Genomic DNA, 20389 nt, shown 5'->3' with positions numbered 1-20389 from the left:
AGTCGTCTGCTAAACTTATAGCTTGAGTATTCTTTATCTCCAGTCCTCGGGATTCCTTTGGTTATGTTAGGGGGGTGGAGGGGAGTTGGGGGGGAGGAGAGGTTATCTTTGTTCATAATTGTAAGCATTATGCTTTGTATTGCTGCTGTTATTTGCTTGCACACTAAATTTAATAAATACATTTAAACATAAATATGGTGAAGAGCACAGGTCCAAGCACTGAACCCTGCGGCACTCCACTCATGACGTTTTTCCATTCATCCCCACTCTCTGTTTCCTACCTACCAGCCAGTTTTTTAAATACACGTGAGTATTTCACCCTCGATTCCATGGCTCGCAATTTTCCAAAGTAGTCATTCTGAAAATCCAAATATACAATTTCGACCGGGTCACTCTTGTCTATCTGCCTGTTTACTCTCTTGAAGAAATGCAGCAAGTTCATCAAGGAAAATTTTCCTTTGCTGAAGCCATGCTGGCTAGTCCTCATCTGATCGTGTCCGTCAAGGTGATCAATGATGCGGTTTTTTATCAGCGCCTCTACCATCTTTCCGGGTACCAAGGTCAGACTCATCGGTCTGTAGTTTTACAGATCTCCCCTCGAACCTTTCTTGAAGATCGGCGTAACATTTGCCACTTTCCAGTCTTCAGAATCCTTTCTGATTTGATTGACAGATTGGCTATTAGTTGAAGCAGTTCAGCTATAGCTCCTTTCAGTTCCTTGATTACTTTCGGATGGATGCCATCCAGTCCCAAGGATTTATCAATTTTAAGCCTATCAATCTGCATACCTCTTCTAGACTGACCGTCAACCCAGTCAGTTTTCCATCTTCGTTTCCTGCGTATAGCCTGTCTGCTTCCAGTATGTTGTGTATATCTTCTTCGGTAAATACAGACTCAAAAAATGTGTTCAGTTTGTCGATGATGGCTATGTCTTCCTTTAGCACTCCCTTTATTCCATGGTCATCTAATGGCCCCACTGCTTCCTTCGTGGCTCATTTCCCCTTGATATATTGAAAGAACGGCTTGAAGTTTTTCGCCTCCTTGGCTATTTTTTCCTCGTAGTCTCTTTTGGCCCTTCTTACCATCTTATGGCACCTGCTTTGATGCTGATTGTGCTTTTTCCAGTTTTTGTCCGTTTATGACCTTTTCCATTCCTTAAACAAAGTCTTCTTGTCTCTCATTGCTTTCTTCACCACTACAGTGAGCCACGCCGGTTCCTTATTCTTTTTCCTCTTGGATCCCTTGTTGATACGCGGTATATATAGATTTGCGCCTCGGTGATTGTGTCCTTAAAAAGGGACCATGCTTGCTCTAGGGTTTTTACAGTGCTTATCCTCTTCTTAATCTTATTCCCCACCATGAGTCTCATCCCTTCGTAATTCCCTTTTCGGAAGTTCAGTGCTGTGGCCGTCGTTCTGGATCGATGTTTTGCCCCCGTGTCCAGGTTGAAGCGGATCATATTGTGATCACTGCTCTCAGAGTCCCTTCTACTTCTACTCCTTGCACCGGTCCTCGTAGTCCATTTAGAATTAAGTCCAGAATCGCATTTCCTCTCGTATTTTCCTTGGCAAGTTGTTCTAAGATGGAATCGCCTACAGCATTCAGGAACATGGTCTCCCTACCGCAGCCGGAGGTGCCTAGGTTCCAGTCTATATCCGGATAATTGAAGTCACCCACGATAACTGTGTTGCCTCCCTTACAGTTGCGTTTAATTTCATGTCATTTCTCCATCAATTTCTTTGGACTGCCCTGGGGGTCGGTAGTAGATGCCAATCTTCGTTTCTGTTCCATTTGTTCCCGGAATTTTGGCTCATAGAGACCTTACCTTATTTTTTGTTTCTGGCATGTTCTCTCCGGTAGACTCAATTCCCTCTTTAATGTATAGGGCAATACCCCCCATCTTTTTGACCTACTCTGTCTCTGCGGTATAGCTTGTATCCCGGTAGCACAGTTTCCCAGACGTTTTCCTCGTTCCACCATGTTTCCGTGATGCCAGTGATGTCAAGGTTATCTTTTTGTGCCATAGCTTCCAGTTCCCCCATCTTATTCCTTAGGCTCCTTGCATTCGTGTACATACACTTGAGTTTGTGGCCTGTTACTTTCTTGCATTTCCTTCCCTCTTATGTCCTTGTCAATCCGTCGAGATTTCTGTCTTGCCTATGATCTCGTGAGTCTTCCCCTCTATTTTCCTGCATGGTATCCCCTGGGAATACCGGTTCCCTAACCATCGACTCTCAGTCGACTGTCGGCTTTCCCCTTCTTCCTAGTTTAAAAACTTCTCAATTTCTCTCTTGATGTTGCATGCAAGTAGCCTCATTCCATCTCCGCTGAGGTGGATTCCATCTTCCGGTTGCATCAGAGGAAAAGCTTCCGCCCACAGACGCACGCAACTGCAGGCAGGCTCAGCTAGCTTGAGCAAGTTACTCTGGAAAGTAACTTAAAATGCACCGTGAAGGTAAGAGGGAGGGAGATAGATTCGGCCAGTAGGTAGGAAGGAAGGGGCGCGCGCGATTGGTGACCGCGCGCGTTCCCACCCTTAACTGCAGAGACAAGGCCGTTCACCGCTTCACGGGATGGTGGATGGCCTTGTCCCCGTGCTCGCAGTGAGCACTTCCTCCCCCCCCCCACCGTTTTGGCAGGTTACCCGCAGCTACCTGTGGCTAGCTGCGAGTAACAGCCACCATGTCATTCTCTAGTCTGGAGTCTTTCCATGGAAAATTTAAGGTGGGTCGTCCTGTTTGGGGAAGAGGAGCGTTTTTAGGAGCTTTCTGAAGTGCATGTAAGAGGTTGATGTTCTGACCAGTTGGCTTCATTCGGGATCTTTGTAGGCTGCTTGGTAGGGTAGGAGTCTGTTGATGAATCTCTTATGGGTGCATCCTTTAATTGAGGGGAAGGCGAAGAATGATTGAGGTCGAGTGGATCATCCGGGTCTGGCGAATGTGAACTAATTAGAGAGGTAGTTGGACAGTAGACCATAAAGAGACATCTGAATTTGAAAAGTACTCGGCTCTCAATTTATAATGACTGAGCTAGGCAGGAAGAGGAAAAAGTTAGAAATGGGAAGGCACCAGATAGCCTTTTGTTAATAGGTGCCACTTCTAATTTCAGCAAGCAATTGAAAGGAACAGCAGGAAGATGCCAGGTCAGAGAAATTCAATAAAATCTCTGTCCTGGAGAAAGAAGGATGTCTGTGAAAGTATTATTTTGATGACATTCTCTTAAGTGTGAGTCATAAAATCTTGTGGGTAGTTTTCAATAAATAAGCTTCCTAATTATTAATAATTACCCCACCCCCCACTCCCATCTCTGTCCTGGAGAAAGAAGGATGTCTGTGAAAGTATTATTTTGATGACATTCTCTTAAGTGTGAGTCATAAAATCTTGTGGGTAGTTTTCAATAAATAAGCTTCCTAATTATTAATAATTACTCCACCCCCCACTCCCATTTGGTAATCTCCAAAATGTAAAGTTTTATGGTTGTAACTAGAGCTCTATCTCCCACAGCGCCACAGTAAGGACTGCAAAATTCACCAGTGTGTGCAGAATCGTCAAGGAAGATTAGGGACTGGGTTGAAGTAGAAGCTTCATTAGTGAAGGGAGTGAGTGTTCTTTCAAACTTGGCTTTTGCAATCTCCTTGTTCTCTGGAGGCTCGGAAAAAGACATCAGCAATGTGAAACCAGCCCCAAGCAGCAGATGGCAACACTTGCTGTTTGGTACGAAATTTGACACTCCAGCCCCAGGCAGCAAGAGGAGGGTGAGACTCAAAGCACTCGGTTGTCACTATCATCTGCATCCTAGATTGTGTGGAAGGGAGAGAGATGTCAAAGAAAGTGAAGGGATCACCATGGCAGTCAGGGACTATGGAATGAAGAGGAAAAATGACTGCTAGAATGTAGTGGGTGGAGAAGGTGCAGGGAAATGACTTAAGGCAGTGGTTCCCAACCCTGTCCTGGAGGACCACTAGGCCAGTCGGGTTTTCAGGATAGCCCTAATGAATATGCATGAGAGAGATCTGCATATAATGGAGATGCCAGGAATGCAAATCTGCTCTATGCATAGGGCTATCCTGAAAACCCGACTGCCCTGGTGGTCCTCCAGGACAGGGTTGGGAACCACTGACTTAAGGGACAGGAGTGAAGTGAGGGGTTTACAGAAGGGGAGAATGTGAGGTGAGACACTGGTGATGAGTGAGTTTGGGAAGTGAGAGAGGCATCTGGCAGGGCATTGGGATGGGAATGCAAGTATGAGTGGACATTCCCTCCTCTCCACTACCTTCTGACCTGGATCTCTCTTCCCCGTTCTTAAGCCACTGTCCTTTCTCTTCATGTCTCACCATTATCCATGTGTTCTTTTTTTGCCGATTCTCCCTCTGAGCTTTGGTTCCCTATCCCCTGTCACAATATTCTCGGAGGTTCCTTACAACTTACAAAGAATCAGATTAATCAGAAACACTGAAAAGTGTGAAAACAATTTCATAAACTAAAATGCAAATTGACAAATTTATGCAAATGTGACACTCTTTTGAAACTTTTTCCAAGGAATTTAACTTGCTACATTGTCATTTCTTATGTCACATAGTAATATATATATATACTTTTTTTTCCATCTTAACAGAGACCACAGTGCAAAATATGCAAAGGATCACCCGTTATAAAGTCTTCGAAGCATCTCTTCTTGGACCTGCCAAAAGTAGGAATCATTTATTCTAGCTGTATACACGTATTTTTCTGTGTCGCACTATTGTCTATTCCTCATTGAGAATGATTTGATTTAGCTCGTACCTTTCAGTAGTAGCACATTTTCTATGTGGAAATCATGTTATATGTTTAGAAGCAGCTATTATATATAGAAGCAGCAAAATTTTCTTATACACGTTTAAAATAGGCACCTTGAAAAATGGCATTAGCTTGGGCAAAGCAGGAGTGTATTTGCAATTTGGTAAAGTGCATGCTTACACTTAGCATCCAGTTATACAATTACTTATTCTAAGCTTAAGTGAGAAAGAAGGTGCCTATTTTGGCATGGTTAATAAAGGCCTGTATCTTCATAAAATATTAGTGTAAATCTTGCAGCAGTAGCACTTAATTTAAAGTGTAGATATTTAAGCCTGCTCAAGAGCAGGCATAGATTTTAGTGCATACTTTATGCACGCAGTTTAGGTATGTGAATCACGACTCTGCCTAGACCCCACCCTAACTCCTCTTTTGAGCACCTGCTGTAAAAGTAAATACTGGCTTGCACTGCATGTTCTTTCAGGCTTAACTCAGTTTATGTAAGAACCTATTTTTTGTTGCATCATCTATGTAGGTTGTCATAAATATCGAGAAACTATTCGAAATACAGCAGCCTGATTGATGTATTCTGAACATAAACATGACAGGATTACACCTCTGTTGATAAACCTTCATTGGCTGCCCATAGAGGCATGGATTTATTTTAAATTGTATACAATAATATTTGAGTGTTCACCGTACATATTAGACATGACCTGTATACCGAAAGGGAATAGAATTGGCACTCTAGAAGATACTTTTATATTGCTTTTCCTACACCCTAAGCTATTTCAATGTAAGAGAGCTTTCTCATCTAGCTTTCCTTATCAGGCATCCACTGTTTGTTTTTTCAAAAATAAAAATCTTTCTTATTTTGGACTCTGCATAGAACTTTACAGTTTCATTGAGTTTTTGGGGGGGTTTTGGGGTTTGTTTGGGGTTTTTTTACAAGTATTTATTTATGTTCAAACAATTTTATTGACCAAACATACCAAACAACAATAATCATTAGAATATAGCAAATACACAACGATCAAATATCAAACGATGGAGGACCAATTAGACGTCCTCCTGCCTGTACAGCCAATGGAGAGACAGAAACAATACAACCAGACATGCTCATCTTTTATTGAATACAAGAGACTGGCTTTCAACTAGCCCCCCTCCCACCCCTTTGGATTGGAATAGCCTAAAAACGTTAGACAGAAGTTCCTGCTAACTCATTGAGTATCAAGCTTCTGGCTCTATGGGGTAAGGAATCAAGATATGGGTGCCAGTAGCAAAAAAGAGTTACTGCGCTTCAGAGACAAACGGGCCTCCACAGCCTCAGATAACAGCAAACTATGTAACTGGTTACGCCACTGCCAAAAACTAGGCGGCGAATCTTGCAACCAGCATTGTGTTATACATTTATGAGCCACCATATAGGCCTTCTGGAAGAGCAGAGTGCGCCCCGTCCCATAAATCCCACAAGCAGTAGCCCTCCCAAACAAAACCCCGAAGGGGGACAAAGTCATCTGGACACCCCAAAACCTACCCAAGTAACTAAGGATATGATGCCAAAAAACTTGAATCTTGGGGCAAGACCAGAACGAGTGCGCCAGGAACACTTAAGACAGGTGGAAGTAGCAACCAACCCTGAGTGACAGGCCTGTAGCTGCGTAAAAAAAAAAAGCCTTATGTATTATCCGGAAAGTGCATTCCCTCCATACCGAGCTAGATATCAATGTAGGTATACGGGTAAGAGCCTGACAGATAGCAGAGTCCCGGACATTAACTCCCAGCTCCTCTCCCCATTTATGAACCAAGTCGGCACACGTCCGAGGGGGCAGTATGCTCCAGAGAAGTTTATGTAGCTGTGAAATAGACAAGGGAATCCCCTCATCCTCAACAAAGGATTCACAGAGAATCCGAACTCCCGTAAAGCAGCCACATAATGGGCCAACTGAATGTAACCATAACATGCCCCCGGAGTCCAACAGCCTAGGATAAGATAAAAGCTGGCTCCTCCTGTCACGGGACTCCATTGCGGACCGCTGCATGGAACTTCTTTCTGAGGCATTGAGCCTGTCCGCACAGGTACAGATTCCATTGCGATTTCACCATCGTTACCTTCAGGAATGCCTGGGCAAGCCTCCATATGAAACCTACGCTTTGAAGTGGTCCCAAGACCTCTCATGCCCCGTGACAGCCACCATGATTCGCAGGGGAGTTTCCCGAACAGCGCGGTTCTCCCATAATGTGATCCTGTTTGAAATGAACTACAAATTTTTGCACCGGTTATACCGATCAACCTCATACCAATTTAGGGCAAAGATGTGTTCGTCTGACCGCTGCCTAAAATGTTCACATTCCCCTTCTACTTTGGGACATCAGTTTTGGTCTTGCCCTTGTATTCATAATTTCTGGCAGCAGTTGTGTTTACATATTCAAACCATGTGGAATTACAACTTTTCTTTGGATCCTTTGATGCTGTTTGCACTGGATCAGATTCCCTTGACAGCGCCAAAGGGGTTTCGAAGCTTTATAGCCCATTCTGTGTTATTGGGGAAGAAAGCGATTCTACTCAGCTGAATCTCATCTGACCCTCCAACGCTTTCCTGTTGGAGGACTTTGATGATACAACAAGCATCGATGGAGCGCTTATGCTTGTCTACATTGGACTCTGCCTTGGGCAGGTTATTCTGTCAATGTTGGATGCCTTTTTGGGACACTTTAACACCACGAGCACGTAGTCACTTGTTGAATTTATGATTATTTGACTGGGTCTGCACTGGAGTGGATTTTATGTTAATTTTCCTTTCTGGTTGGGCGCTGGGAGGGGGGTGGGGTGGGAGGTGGGGGGACGGCATAGGATTGTGGTGAATTTGTGCTGTGTTTTGGCATTCATGCATCTTTTTGTACACCATGTACTTTTGAGTACTTGTTATTCTCTTTTGGAAACTAATAAAATATATTTCTCAAAAAAAGCTGGCTTCTCTCATCCAGAGCTTGTGCCACCAACAGAATCTCCTGAATGCCCCAGACTCAAAAAACCTTAGAAGTTATTCCCGGCGGGAACTCCAAATTGCTTTGCAGCGGCAACACATCAGTGGCCCGGGGATTATAATGTAACATCTTCAGTCACTTACACCAGGCAAGACCTAACGGTTGCAACAACACACTGGCATGAGCCAAGCTGGAAAGTTTTAGACAAGGGAGCATGCAGCAGATAGGTCAGATGACAAGTACACTTCTCCCTCCGTATTTGCGGTTTCAGCACTCACGGTTTTGCTTATTCGTGATTTTTTTTTTTTTTTTGTATTCTGACTCCTCCCCCTCTCCAAATTACATCATGAGTAATTTTAATTCGCGATTTTAATATATTAAAGGATGGCTGTTACAAAAAACCCACGAATAACATATAAAAAGTTATTTGCGGTTTTTCCGTATTCGTGGTCATGTTCCGCCCCTAACCACTGTGAATACGGAGGGAGGAGTGTATTTATTTATTAGGATTTATTAACTGCCTTTTTCGTGAAAAGATTCACCCAAAGTGGTTTGCATTACTGAACTAAGATGGCACAAAATACAAAACAAGTACAGAGAACATGCACAAAAGAGCATCTGAGTTAAGTATACAACATGAAAACCTCTAGTCATTTTTGAGTACCCCCCAAATTTTAGACAAAAGTGAAAATCCCAGTATGTCGCCCTAACCCACACATTCCCCACCCCCCTTCCCTCTCCACTATAACCACAAAACCATCATAACTCTTGAGAGTGGAACACAGTTTAGCAAATGAATGTAGGTAGAGAAAACAACACAAGGCAAATAACAGTCTTGAGAATGGTTTGCTGCCAAGAAAGGGCCCCAGATGTTCTCCCACTTAGGCAAAGCGCGTTTCAAAAGAGCAACAAGGCGTTCCATGTCACACAAACATCATAGTTTTGTAATCCAAAAAAACCAATGAAGACACGGAAAGATTTTTCCAATGGCTCCCCAGAATCAATTAAGCAGCATGGAGGGCTTGGTGCACAAGCGAGTCCTGAAGACTTTTTGTCAAAGAGAAATATAGCTGGAGAATGGGGCATTAAATTCAAGTTTGCAAACGACTCTGAATGCTTGTGCCTTAGTACAAGTCCTTCGTATGTGAACATAGGAACATAAGAATTGCTATACTGGAACTGACCAAAGGTCCATCAAGCCCAGTATTCTGTTTCCAACAGTGGCCAACCCAAGTTCCAAGTACCTGGGAGAAATCCAAAGAGTAGCAACATGCCAGAGCTGAGATTGTGATGTCATAATGCCTCATTCTATTAATGCCTAAGAGCTAGCCTCATCAGTGATGTCACAATCGTTGGTCATTCTATACTTGACTCACATAAGAACTGCCATTCTTATGTGACCCATGGATCCACTATCAGAGCAATCCCTTCAGCAAGTAGGACCCCTGGGAGCATGTGATGTAAATGAGCTGGGGGTACGATACCACCTGTAAAGCACCTTTAACAGCATTTTCCTTAATAGAGATAGACAGCATTTCAAAACATTTTTTTCAATAATTTTCCAATCATCTTCACTCAGATACAGTCCCAATTCCCATTCCCAATTAGTGTAATACAAAACAAAAGCCCAAATATTTGCACAAACAAGTAATAAGGCCTTTACGCCCGGGTTCTCTAAATGGCACTGTTGTCGGTGGCTGCCAGGCGCATGTCAATCACGCCACAGCGCCATTTAGAGAATTGCGCCTCCAGCAAAGGTAGACGCCAGAAATGTAGGCCAGCGTTTTCAAGGTCTACATTTCAGGCATCTACCTTTGACATGAATCACGCCTCCCAGAGGTGCCTAGTGCTACCTCCAGCATTAGCCACACCTCCAGTGGAATTAGACGCCTCCAGAGGTGTGATTCCAGGGCAGTTTGTTGAGGCACCAGCAGGCACTTTGAAATTTTATTTAGATACGGTTTGAAACAGCCTTTGCCTCTTACCTCGGGTGCCTTGAGGTGCTTGAGTTAAGGCCCCATTTATAGAATTTCTTCTTTAGTTCCTTTTGAGTCTTCGCATAAATCTACAAAAAAGATTCCTCAAACTCTACAATTTCTGTGAAATATAAGACTTTATAATGTAATTTATGCACACAAACTGTTTTTATGAACTTTGAGAATTTTTCATATATTGATGCCTTTTAACAAAACACAGTACAGTTTTACAAGAAAATATTAACCAAAGTATAACATTTTACTCGAAGCCTAAACCACACTTGGGGCTCCTTTTACAAAGCCGCACTAGGGCCTTAACGCGTGGAATAGCGCACGCTAGCCGCTGCCGCCTCCTTTGGAGCAGGCAGTAGATTTTCGGCTAGCGCACACTAATCCAGAGCGTGCACTAAAACACTTAGCGCACCTTCGTAGAAAGAGCCCTTGGTCTTTTCGTTCCTGAAAATGGTTTATAAAATTAACTTATCACAAAGTCTATGTACACATTTACACTTTCAGAGCAGGTGTGAATTTGTTAGAAAGCATGTATGTGCTACTGAAGCTGGTTCTGAGTGCCTGTTTTTATAAAGACACATCAGTGGCTGTGGTGCATTTCTAAAAATGTGCCCTTTTATGAAATTTGTCCTTAGCCTGATTTTAGGCAAGCATAAAGTACCGAGACCATGTTGGTGGCCTTATGGGATAATGTAAAGCTGGGATGGAATAGCAATTACAGTGATGATGATGGTATTACATCTGGCCTTGGCCATTTGGGCTTTGAAGTGGCTTACTTTGTCTCTCATCTGGGATATTGGTTTGAATCCTCTTCGGATCTTGGACTGTCTTTTCAGAGGGTTTTCAGAAGTCAACCTGGGTTATCCTTCTATTTAATCTTTGTCGCCCTATTGGAGAGGGGGATATTGACTCCTTAAATATTTAGGTTTGTTAGTTTTTACTTTTTAGGATTTATTCATTGCTTTTACGAAGAGCTCCCCAAGGCTTAATATAAACAACTTAAATTGGTAGGCCATACAACTCTTGTTCACCTTCCAAAAAGGAAAGATGTAGATTGACCTTGCCTGCTAATTTTAGACCTCTAGCTAGTATTCTATGGATGGCCAAATTATTGGAAGGGTTGGTTTCCTTGCAGTTTGCCCTTTATCTAGAAAGGGTGTATGGGTTTTATTTTTATTTCTTTTTTTAAATTTCATACAATTTTATTAGCGCTCAATAGTTAACAAGTAGATACCAAACAACCAGAATCAAGTCTATTACAGCAAAAAAAGAGGATCATCAATTATCAGGTTTTTTTTATACCTACACAGTGATCCCCTCCTAAAACCCTATGGCTCTGATGTAGACTAACCCAAACTAAGATTGGAAGTTTTTGTTTCTTATAATCTCTTACCCCAAATGAATGCTGATCTTTCTAGAGCCCCACCATCCCCATCTGTCATAAATTGCTGCCTATCAAATGTGAGTGAATACACTAGGCTGCCATTGTAGCTTAACCTAAAGAATTCAGTATTAAGCTGCTTGAAAGGAGATAAGGCTCTCAAACAGAAAGAAAGTTTGAGTCCCAGGCGGAGGAATCTAGCCTCTCTCGCCTCCCTAGTCATCAAAACATGAAACCTATTCTGCCACCTCCAATGCAATTGGTTCTAGGAAATTAACAAGCATTTCTTGCCACCGACGGTGCTTTCGTAACCAGGAGCCTTGTTCAGACCCCACATTCCACCAGCCATAAAAAGTTTATCTCTACAAGATAAGTGCATCAATATTCCAGTGAGATTTATAGTACTTAAGAGACTCAGAATTTACATTGATCAAGTCTAAAAGTATCAAGACAATTTTTACGATTTTTACTAGTTCTCAGAGAGTGATTATTTGAACAACATATGCAATGACTGGACGGTAAACTCTTACCCTAAGAGACGGTTTTCACCCCCTCTTCAGAGTTTCACTTTTCTGAGCATACCTTATAAGTGATTTTCACTCTCTCTGCACTGATTTACATTATAGTCAAGTCTTGTTCAGATTTCATATATAATATCCAGCAGAAGCCCCTCGCATGATTGCTGGATCCACTGTTGTAAAAAAAGAGTTAAGATAGTCCCTCATGTTAGTCCAAAATAGATGGATCTTAGGGCACTCCCAAAAAGCACAAATAAAGTTATCCCTCACATTTCGCTTCAGGCAGTTGGGGGAGTCTAGTCTACCTACCCTGAACATTTCCAACTGAGTGACATAGGCACTTTGGAGGACACACAAATGACACATTCAAGTCTGCACTACAGACAAGTCTAGAGATCTATGCAGTGCTGCCCTCAACATTTCAAGAGAGGAGAGGGTGACCCATCTATCCCTTAATTCTGTGAATTCTTGGTGCCCTCTGCCAAAAACAATGCTTTGTTTAACCCAGAAATAGAAACTCTCTGTGTGGGAAGACAGAGTTAAAGAAAGCTCTTATTTTATTTCCTATCTGGCTCTGGAGAGTAGAGTTATCCAGAAAGGGTATAGCACTTTACGTAACAAAATGCAAAGTGATTGATTCCCTCTTCCCCTATCAAATAGGGATCTGATGATGATCTACAAATTAAATCAATGACCCATTCTCATGCAACAAATATTTCACCAAAATGATTCCCTCCTCCTCCAACCTCGCAAAAGTATTATTTTCCATACCATGTCAAAACTATGCATTGCCACAAAAACAGAGTTGATCTGTGACATATGTAATTCCTAGAACACACCAATTAAAGCAACTCTCTTCTGCTAGAGAGGAGAAACAGGCAGCCTTAAGAAAACATTCCAAAGTGGAGAAAAAAGACCTCAAAATTTACGGGGGAACATACAAACGGCACACAGCCATATCAAAGTACACCCACTGTCATCACAGGTCAGAAAAAAACTCCACTATAAGTTCTCAACCCACTCTGGCATACCAGTTTTTCTTACATAGTAACACAGTAACATAGTAGATGACGTCAGATAAAGACCCGAATGGTCCATCCAGTCTGCCCAACCTGGTTCAATTTAAATTTTTTTAATTTTTTCTTCTTAGCTATTTCTGGGCAAGAATTCAAAGCTCTACCCGGTACTGTGCTTGGGTTCCAACTGCTGAAATCTCCATCAAATCCTACTCCAGCCCATCTATACCCTCCCAGCCATTGAAGCCCTCTCTAGCCCATCCTCCCCCAAACAGCCATATACAGACCGTGCAAGTCTGCCTGGTACTGGCCTTAGTTCAATATTTAATATTATTTTCTGATTCTAGATCTTCTGTGTTTATCCCACGCTTCTTTGAACTCGGTCTTCTTGATCACTTTAAGAGCAGCTTAAAGTCCTTTTTATTTAAAGATGCTTTTCTCACTTAAGGATCAAATTGTATGATGTTTCTTTTTAAAGAACCACACACCTCAGGAGGCATCAGAAATTTTCCCTGTTAGCCCATTATGTGCTTCCTTAGTCTGTTTTCTTTCCTTTAACTAGTTCAACCTCTCCCCCTACTGTATCATGTTGGTCCCTGTACGGTTTGTTATATGTTCTTATGTTATAATAATGTACCCCATTTTTAAATTGTATATCGTTTAGAAGTATTATAAGCGATACAATCAAATTTTAAATAAACCTGAAACCTGTATGTGCTGCACTTTAGTTCAAACAGCAAGACAGCAAAAAAAATAAGAACAGTCAAGCAATTTATATAGATTATGTATTATTTGTTCTTAGCTAATACTTTCTTTTCTGTACAAGATTAGTTCTTGATATTGTATGTTTAAAATTGATAAATAAAAATAATAAAAAAGAACAGTCAAGCAAAATAACGGCACCTTATAACACGTAGCCAGTTCAAACAAAAACATTGCCAAAATTCAAACATATTGCAAAATCCATAGCACACAGTTCACTTATCTGAATTCTTCCAGTTATAGTCCCAAGGGAAGACCCCATTTTGCTTTAGTGTCATCAGAGGAACAAACTTCTTACAGCTTATCAAATCAGCCACTAACTGGACAGCAATGCAGCCCTCCTTCAAAAGGAGGCAGAATCGACGTCGCCAATGTCACAACTTCCAAGTTTCCAAGTTTATTCTTAGTTTGATATACCGACCATCACAAGTATCTGGCCGGTTTACAGTATTAAAAATTTAAAAGATCTTAATAAAAAATATTTTTTAAAAAAGGGTAGTGAAGACAAAACAAGACGTGATTTGAGGAAAGCTAGGGGAAAGGAAAGCTTTAATTACATTTTAAAAATAAGAAATAAAAGGAATGGAGGATGGGGAGGATAAAACAGAAGGGAAGTTGCTTCTTAAAAGCGGTTCTACTAACCAATCCCTTCATAGTGACATCATCAATTCATAGAAATGCCTTCCACTCCACCAAATAGCTTAGGCCCACCGAGGTCACAAAGCCTAATTTAAATACCTACCGCTGTTCATGCTGCCTTAAACAGCATCTGATGTTACAACGGCATTGACTAATTTGAAGCTGCTCTAAGACTACACATCGAAAAGCAGCAAAATCATGATCTTTAGTCAAACAATGTTTTACCAGAGGCTCTGAAATTTTCTTAGTAGTCATACAGTGTTTATGTTCAATCAGTCAAGTTTTTAATTGAGACGTTTGTCCAGTGTATACGTTTCAAACTTTAATTTTGCAGGACATGATGCTGTTAGAGAGTGTTTTGCCTTGGAAAAAATTCTATATGTCTAAATTAGAGAAACAAACTAGTTATGATCTCCAGTCAGACACTGCAGTGGTGATATTTCGTGCGGACAAGGGGGGAGGAGAGGGGGCACCATTGTGATCCAAGACCGGCAAGATCATAATGCAGAAATTTGTCAGCTTTCAGATGGTTCTGTTTACACCTAGCTAGATAAAGATCCTTCGGATGATAATTGTTCATCAAGTCCTAGAGATTAACAGTTTGGGTAAAAAGCAAGGTTTTCTTACGAATGCCAAGTTTCAATTCTTGAATTATAAGTTTTTCAAGATTCCAGTAATGTATGCACTTCTGAAAATTCACAGGGTCTGGTGAACTCCCCCAGGTCATCTTTTATTTCAGCGCAGGATTCCCTTTTGGAAAGTGTCTGCATTTATGTAGACTCTTTTTTACAGCCTCTGGTACCAACAAATACTTTTGAGAAAATCACATACAGAAAAGGCTAATTCTACCAAAGGAAGAGACCTCCACTCCATATAATGTTAATCTTTGAGAGCACACTCGGTGCATATTTGATGACTAGATTTTGCAAGGAGTGCATACAGTCAGGTCCTTAGAAATCCCAGTAGTTCTGCATCCAACAAAGTTTCTGGCAAGTCTATCAAGCCTGGACCAAGTTTTTCCAGGTCATTCACCTTCCATTCCATCTCTAACAGATGTTTTTATAGACTCACTTGTGATTGCTTGGGCCTGGTTTTCCAGCATGCATGTGCACTGTTGGTGGGCATAAATTCTGGGCCCATACTATCTAGCCTTTCATGCACAACCTCTATCATAAAGTTGTTGGAGCTTTTTATCTAAAGCTGTTTTCACAGCTGTGGTCACCTTGGCTGTTTTATCTGCCATCCTTGGAAGACTGCGAGGAACCGCTTAGAGAATGACACGAGGACAAATTCCCTGCAGGAACTCAAATTCCCCATCGCCGCAAGTGTTGTGGCTGTCCCTGGCCCTGCCCCATTCCTGTAAGCTCTGCCTTAACCGCACAAGCCTCAAACACTTATGATTTTAAAGTGTTTGAGGCTCGTGCAGATGAGCTTACAGGGACAGGACAGGGCAGGTACAGGAAAAGAACTTGCCGGGACGGGAAAATGAGTTTCTGCGGGGACGGGGAAAAATTTGTCCCTGTATCGTTCTCTGGAGCCGCTATCTATGCATCTGCGGAGCACTGCTTTTCTTTGTTATTACACTAGGTTTTTGACACCATAGCTCCTGCAGGTTCTCCTAAAAGGTCAGCTCAGGGAGGCCAGAGGTATTCTCAAGCCAGAGCCAAATAATGCCGCTAACCTTGTGCTTTTCTGCTCCCACGCTGTCCTATAGCATCAGGTGATCTCAAGGCTGTTTTATACTTAACCTGGATTCAGGAGTTTCTTCAGCACAGAAACACCGTTGATCTCTTTGGTTTCTGATGCAGAAGCATTGCTATATTGGGCATTTCTGACGTACAGTGTGAAGAACAATGATTCTGTTGCCTTCATGTGGCAGGCCAAATGCAGGATACTTCAGGGTTCCCCCCGCCCCTTTTTTTAGTTTGTACATTAATTTTATTTGTTAAAAGGATCTGGAAAAGATGGGAGTAAATTTTTATTCTTATGCTGATACCATTTTTGTTATGGAAAGGTATATCATCTGAAGCTGGGAAAAACTTAGTGCATTAACCAAGTTAGAAATTAGAGTTTCCCCGTCTCTTAAAGTTGAATAGTGACGAGTCTAAAGTTCTGTGACTTATTAACTCCAGCATTGATTTACCTATCAACTGGTGTGTTGTTTTTTTAATCAATTGAAAAGCCTGCTAAAATTTTGGGAGTTAGTTTGGACTTGTCTTTTGATTTCCAGGTAAATTTGATTACTAAGAAAAAAAAAATTAACTGTCAGCTCTGCTAACTGGATCCAATTTCTATGAAGAGGTCTGCCTTGTATTTAATAATCGGTTAATTCTGCATATAGACTACTGTAACGCTCTCTTTACTTATGTGTGTCTAGAAATCACTCAAATAACGTCAATTATTACAGATAAGTACCACTAGACATATTCATTTCTCACAAACCTGAGAGTGACAACTCTTTTAGTTCATCTTCACTGGTTGCTGGTGTAGACCCATACTGCATTCAGAGTGGCCTGTTCATAATATTTTTCTGGGCACAGTGACAGATTAATCAAGCATGTGTTTTTTTCTAAAAAAATTCTCAAGCCAAGAATGTTCTCTTACTTTTTAGCCTTCATGAAGAGAGGCTAAAAAGGTTAGGGCTTTTCAGCTTTTATAGAAAATATGACTGAGAAAGGTGTATGATAAAGATTTATAAGATTATAAGCGGGGTGGTACCGAACTGTATTTTTACATATACCTAGCAAGCACCCAATTCCTCCTAGGCTCAATAATTTATCAGGTTGGTTTTTTTTTAAAGATACAATTCTTCAAACTTGTATCAATAACACGATCATATTTCACATATTCGAGCTGCAGCAGGGCGGAGGTTCCTGTAGTTGGTACTCGAAGGGTCATAACACTTCTCCATTTTAAAAATAAAATATACATAGTTATGTAGATTGTGTACAAACACACTCACACACTCTCACACACCATAGGTGCCTATGTGTTTCCCTAAAATAGGGTAAAAGTAGATGACCTCTTCCACTCAGAGCAAGACGTGAAGTATAATTTTATGTTACTGTGCTGGTGGAAGCAAAACATTTCTTTGGATTTTTATTTTGTGTGTTTGGGTTTTTTTTTTTGTTTTTAGTTGGAGGAGCGTCTAGAGATGTGGCTGGAGCAAACGTTAGCACAAGGAGATTGGACAGCAAATGCTCGGTTCATCAGCCGCTCCTGGATTAGAGATGGCCTTAAACCACGCTGCATCACCCGGGACCTGAAATGGGGGACACCTGTTCCTTTGGAAGACTTCAAAGATAAAGTGAGGAGGAGATGAAAGAGCAGTGGAGGGTGGGATAGTATGTGATTATAGGCATATTGGATCACAGCAGTAAGTGAGCAAACCTTTGAATGCCTCCTCTGTTGGTTTTTTTTCCCCTTCTTTTTCTTCAGAGCCCCTTGAGCAGGACTTCTGAGTAATACTGCATTTCAGGCTAACCCCTTCTTTCTTATCTTTAAAGGCTTTGTCGTTAATTTCTTTACCTCCCTTCCTCTAGGTCTTCTATGTATGGTTCGATGCCCCAATTGGTTATCTTTCCATCACCGCCAGTTACACTGACCAGTGGGAGAAGTGGTGGAAGAATCCCCAGCAGGTGACGCACATTTAAACTTTTTCTTTGAAACTCTGTTTGCTAAGCAAAAATATTGGTGGTGTATTATTACATGGGCAACAATAGAATATTATTATAGTTTTACCCTTTTCCTTTCATGTTATATCTCTTTCCCTAACACCCCCCCCTCCCACTCACCCACACATACACAGAGCTTTATTGTAACTAACCCATACATTCATCCCTCATGTTTCTTGATATGTTCATTTAACCTAGACTTTGTTTATTTGTTTGTTTGTCCCCTCCCATTTTATATTATAAACCGCTGAGATTTTAACCACTACTGCTATTAATTATTTCTATAGCACTACCAGACACACACAGCGCTGTACAGAGTCACAAAGAGTAAGAAAACAGTCCTTGATCAAAAGAGCTTACAATCTAAACAGGCAAGACAGGAAGTCATGGATACAGTTAAGGGGAACGGTTAATCAGCTGGCTGGGTTGAAGGGAGTACAGAGCAATCAAGCCATTGTGACATCACTGATGAGGTTGGCTCTTATTGGTGGAATAAGGCATTATCCCAGGACAAGCAGGCATGATATTCTCACATGTGGGTGACGTCATCTACGGAGCCCCAGCGCGGACAGCTTTTCAAGCAAACTTGATTGAAGTTTCAAGTTTGCTACACTGCACCACGCATGTGCATGCCTTCTTGCCCACTAGAGGGCGCATCCCCACCTCGTGGTCCTCAGTTCATTCTCTTCCGCGGAGCCAGAAGCCCTGTGGAAATTGTGCTCTTAGTTTTGCCTTCTCTCACCGCGGCTGTGTTTCTCTTTTGACTCGGTCGCTGTGTTTTTCTCTTTTGTTCTTTTTATTTCTTTCAGTTTTCGTCGAAAAAAAAAAAAAAAAAAAGTCTTTTTCGTTTGGCTCCGGGGGCTCCCGGTAGCCGCAGCCGCGGGACCTCGCTTGTTCCCAGCCGGTTTTTGGGCCCATGTCCCGTCCTGTGACGGGCTTTAAAAAGTGCACCCGGTGTGAGCGGCTCCTGTCGATTACCGATCCTCACCGGTGGTGCTTGCGTTGCCTGGGCCCTGAGCACCCCTCCGATCGGAACTGTCCGGGGCCCTCACGCACCTTCAGCAGGCTTCGGCCTCGGCTGCCCCGACGTCGGCGACCTCGGTCTCAGTGCCCTCGACTTCGAGCCCGGGAGGGGTTTCGGCCTCGGTCCCGACCTTGCCCTCGACCTCGGTGGACCTACCTGAGCGGAGTGTGCGGCCTCGGGACAAGGTGCGGCGGGTTCGGAGGATCTCTTCCTCTTCGTCCTCCGCGAGGTCCTCCCGGGGTTCTTCGCCCTCGGGTCGGCCTCGGGCGAAGCGTCGGTCGAGGAAGCCCAAACACCACCCGGCGTCTCCTCGACGACGCGGTCACTCCTCGCCACCCGGGGCCGAGACCCTGCGGGTCTCCGAACTGCACCTCGACAACCCGAGGCTTTTTCATTCGTCTGAGGTTGAATGCTCGAGGCACTCTTCGCCAAGACGAAAGGGGCGTGCCTCGGTCCCCCATACCCCGGGGACTTCCCGAAGGGGTTCCTCGGGGCATGGGCGGTCCCCTACCCCGTCCAGGTCGCTCGGTGCAGCTTCTTGGGGTTCGGGGTCAGGTACGGGGAGGGAACCTCGGTACTCACGGGAGGCTTCCCCTTCCTTCTTGGCGAGGCGTTCGTCTCGATCCCCCTCCCCGCCTTCGAAGCCCTCCTCCTTCTCGAGGTTTATTCTCGACATGGGGAGGGCTTTGGACCTTGACCTGGGAGCAGGATCAAAGTACACAAAGGAGTTTTTGGAGGAGCAGGATTTACCCTCCCCTCCTCGAGAGACGCCTCGGTTAGCTCTTAATAAGGTGCTTAATCAGACCTTTTTGCGGAACCTTGACTCCCCTCTTACAGTCACAGCGGTACCTTCTAAGATGGAGTCTAAATATCGCACGGTTCCGGGCAAGGGCTTTAATAAGGCTCAGCTGTCCCACCAGTCCCTACTGGTCGAGTCAGCTTTAAAGAAGTCTCAGCCGTCCCGGGTCTCGGCGGCGGTTCCCCCCGGAAGGGAGGGAAGGACCTTGGATAAGTTTGGTCGTCGCCTCTATTCCAACTCTTTGATGGCGACCAGGGTCCTGAATTATGCATTCACCTTCTCGTCTTATTTGAGACAGATGGTGAAGTCGTTGCCGAGGTATTATGGAGTCATGCCAGATTCCCATAAAGAGGATTTTGGGGCTTTTATGTCCAATTTGTCCCAACTGCGTCTCTACCTCTTCCATGCGGTGTATGACGCGTTTGAGCTAGCCTCTCGGGTGTCAGCTTTCGCAGTGGCCATGCGCCGTCTGGCATGGCTCCGTACCCTGGATATGGACCTGAACTTACAAGAACGTCTGGCCAATCTTCCTTGTGTGGGCTCAGAGTTGTTTGATGAGTCCTTGGAGGCGGCGACCAAGCGTTTGTCGGAGCACGAGCACTCTATTGCCTCGTTGGTCCGTCCCAAACCCCGGGCTCCGCCGCAGAAGCCGTTTAGACCTCCTCCGCGGCGGTACCCACAGAAGTCGACGCCGGCCTTTTCTAGGCCTCCGCCCCGACGCCCCCAGCAGCAGGGCAGGACGTCCCAACCAAAGCCTCAGGCGCAAGGAGCGGCTAAACCCGCTCCGTCTTTTTGACGTGATGCGCGGTTGGGGGCGGGCCCCCTCCG

The 20389-nt window shown here is 43.3% G+C and overlaps 1 protein-coding gene across 2 annotated transcripts in view; it reads left to right on the top strand.

Moving 5' to 3' along the window:
• MARS1 (methionyl-tRNA synthetase 1) overlaps positions 1-20389 on the top strand; it is a 116382-nt gene that overhangs the window by 32870 nt on the left and 63123 nt on the right. For both annotated transcript variants that reach the window (XM_033936052.1, XM_033936051.1), the window contains exons 11-13: positions 4615-4689; positions 17201-17371; positions 17607-17702. In XM_033936052.1, coding sequence (XP_033791943.1) covers positions 4615-4689; positions 17201-17371; positions 17607-17702 — 342 coding nt within the window. The remainder of the gene's footprint in view (positions 1-4614; positions 4690-17200; positions 17372-17606; positions 17703-20389) is intronic.

This window comes from Geotrypetes seraphini, chromosome 3 (genome assembly GCF_902459505.1).
Source record: "Geotrypetes seraphini chromosome 3, aGeoSer1.1, whole genome shotgun sequence".
Lineage (NCBI taxonomy): Eukaryota > Metazoa > Chordata > Amphibia > Gymnophiona > Dermophiidae > Geotrypetes > Geotrypetes seraphini.
This window is presented reverse-complemented; position numbering and strand designations above follow the sequence as displayed.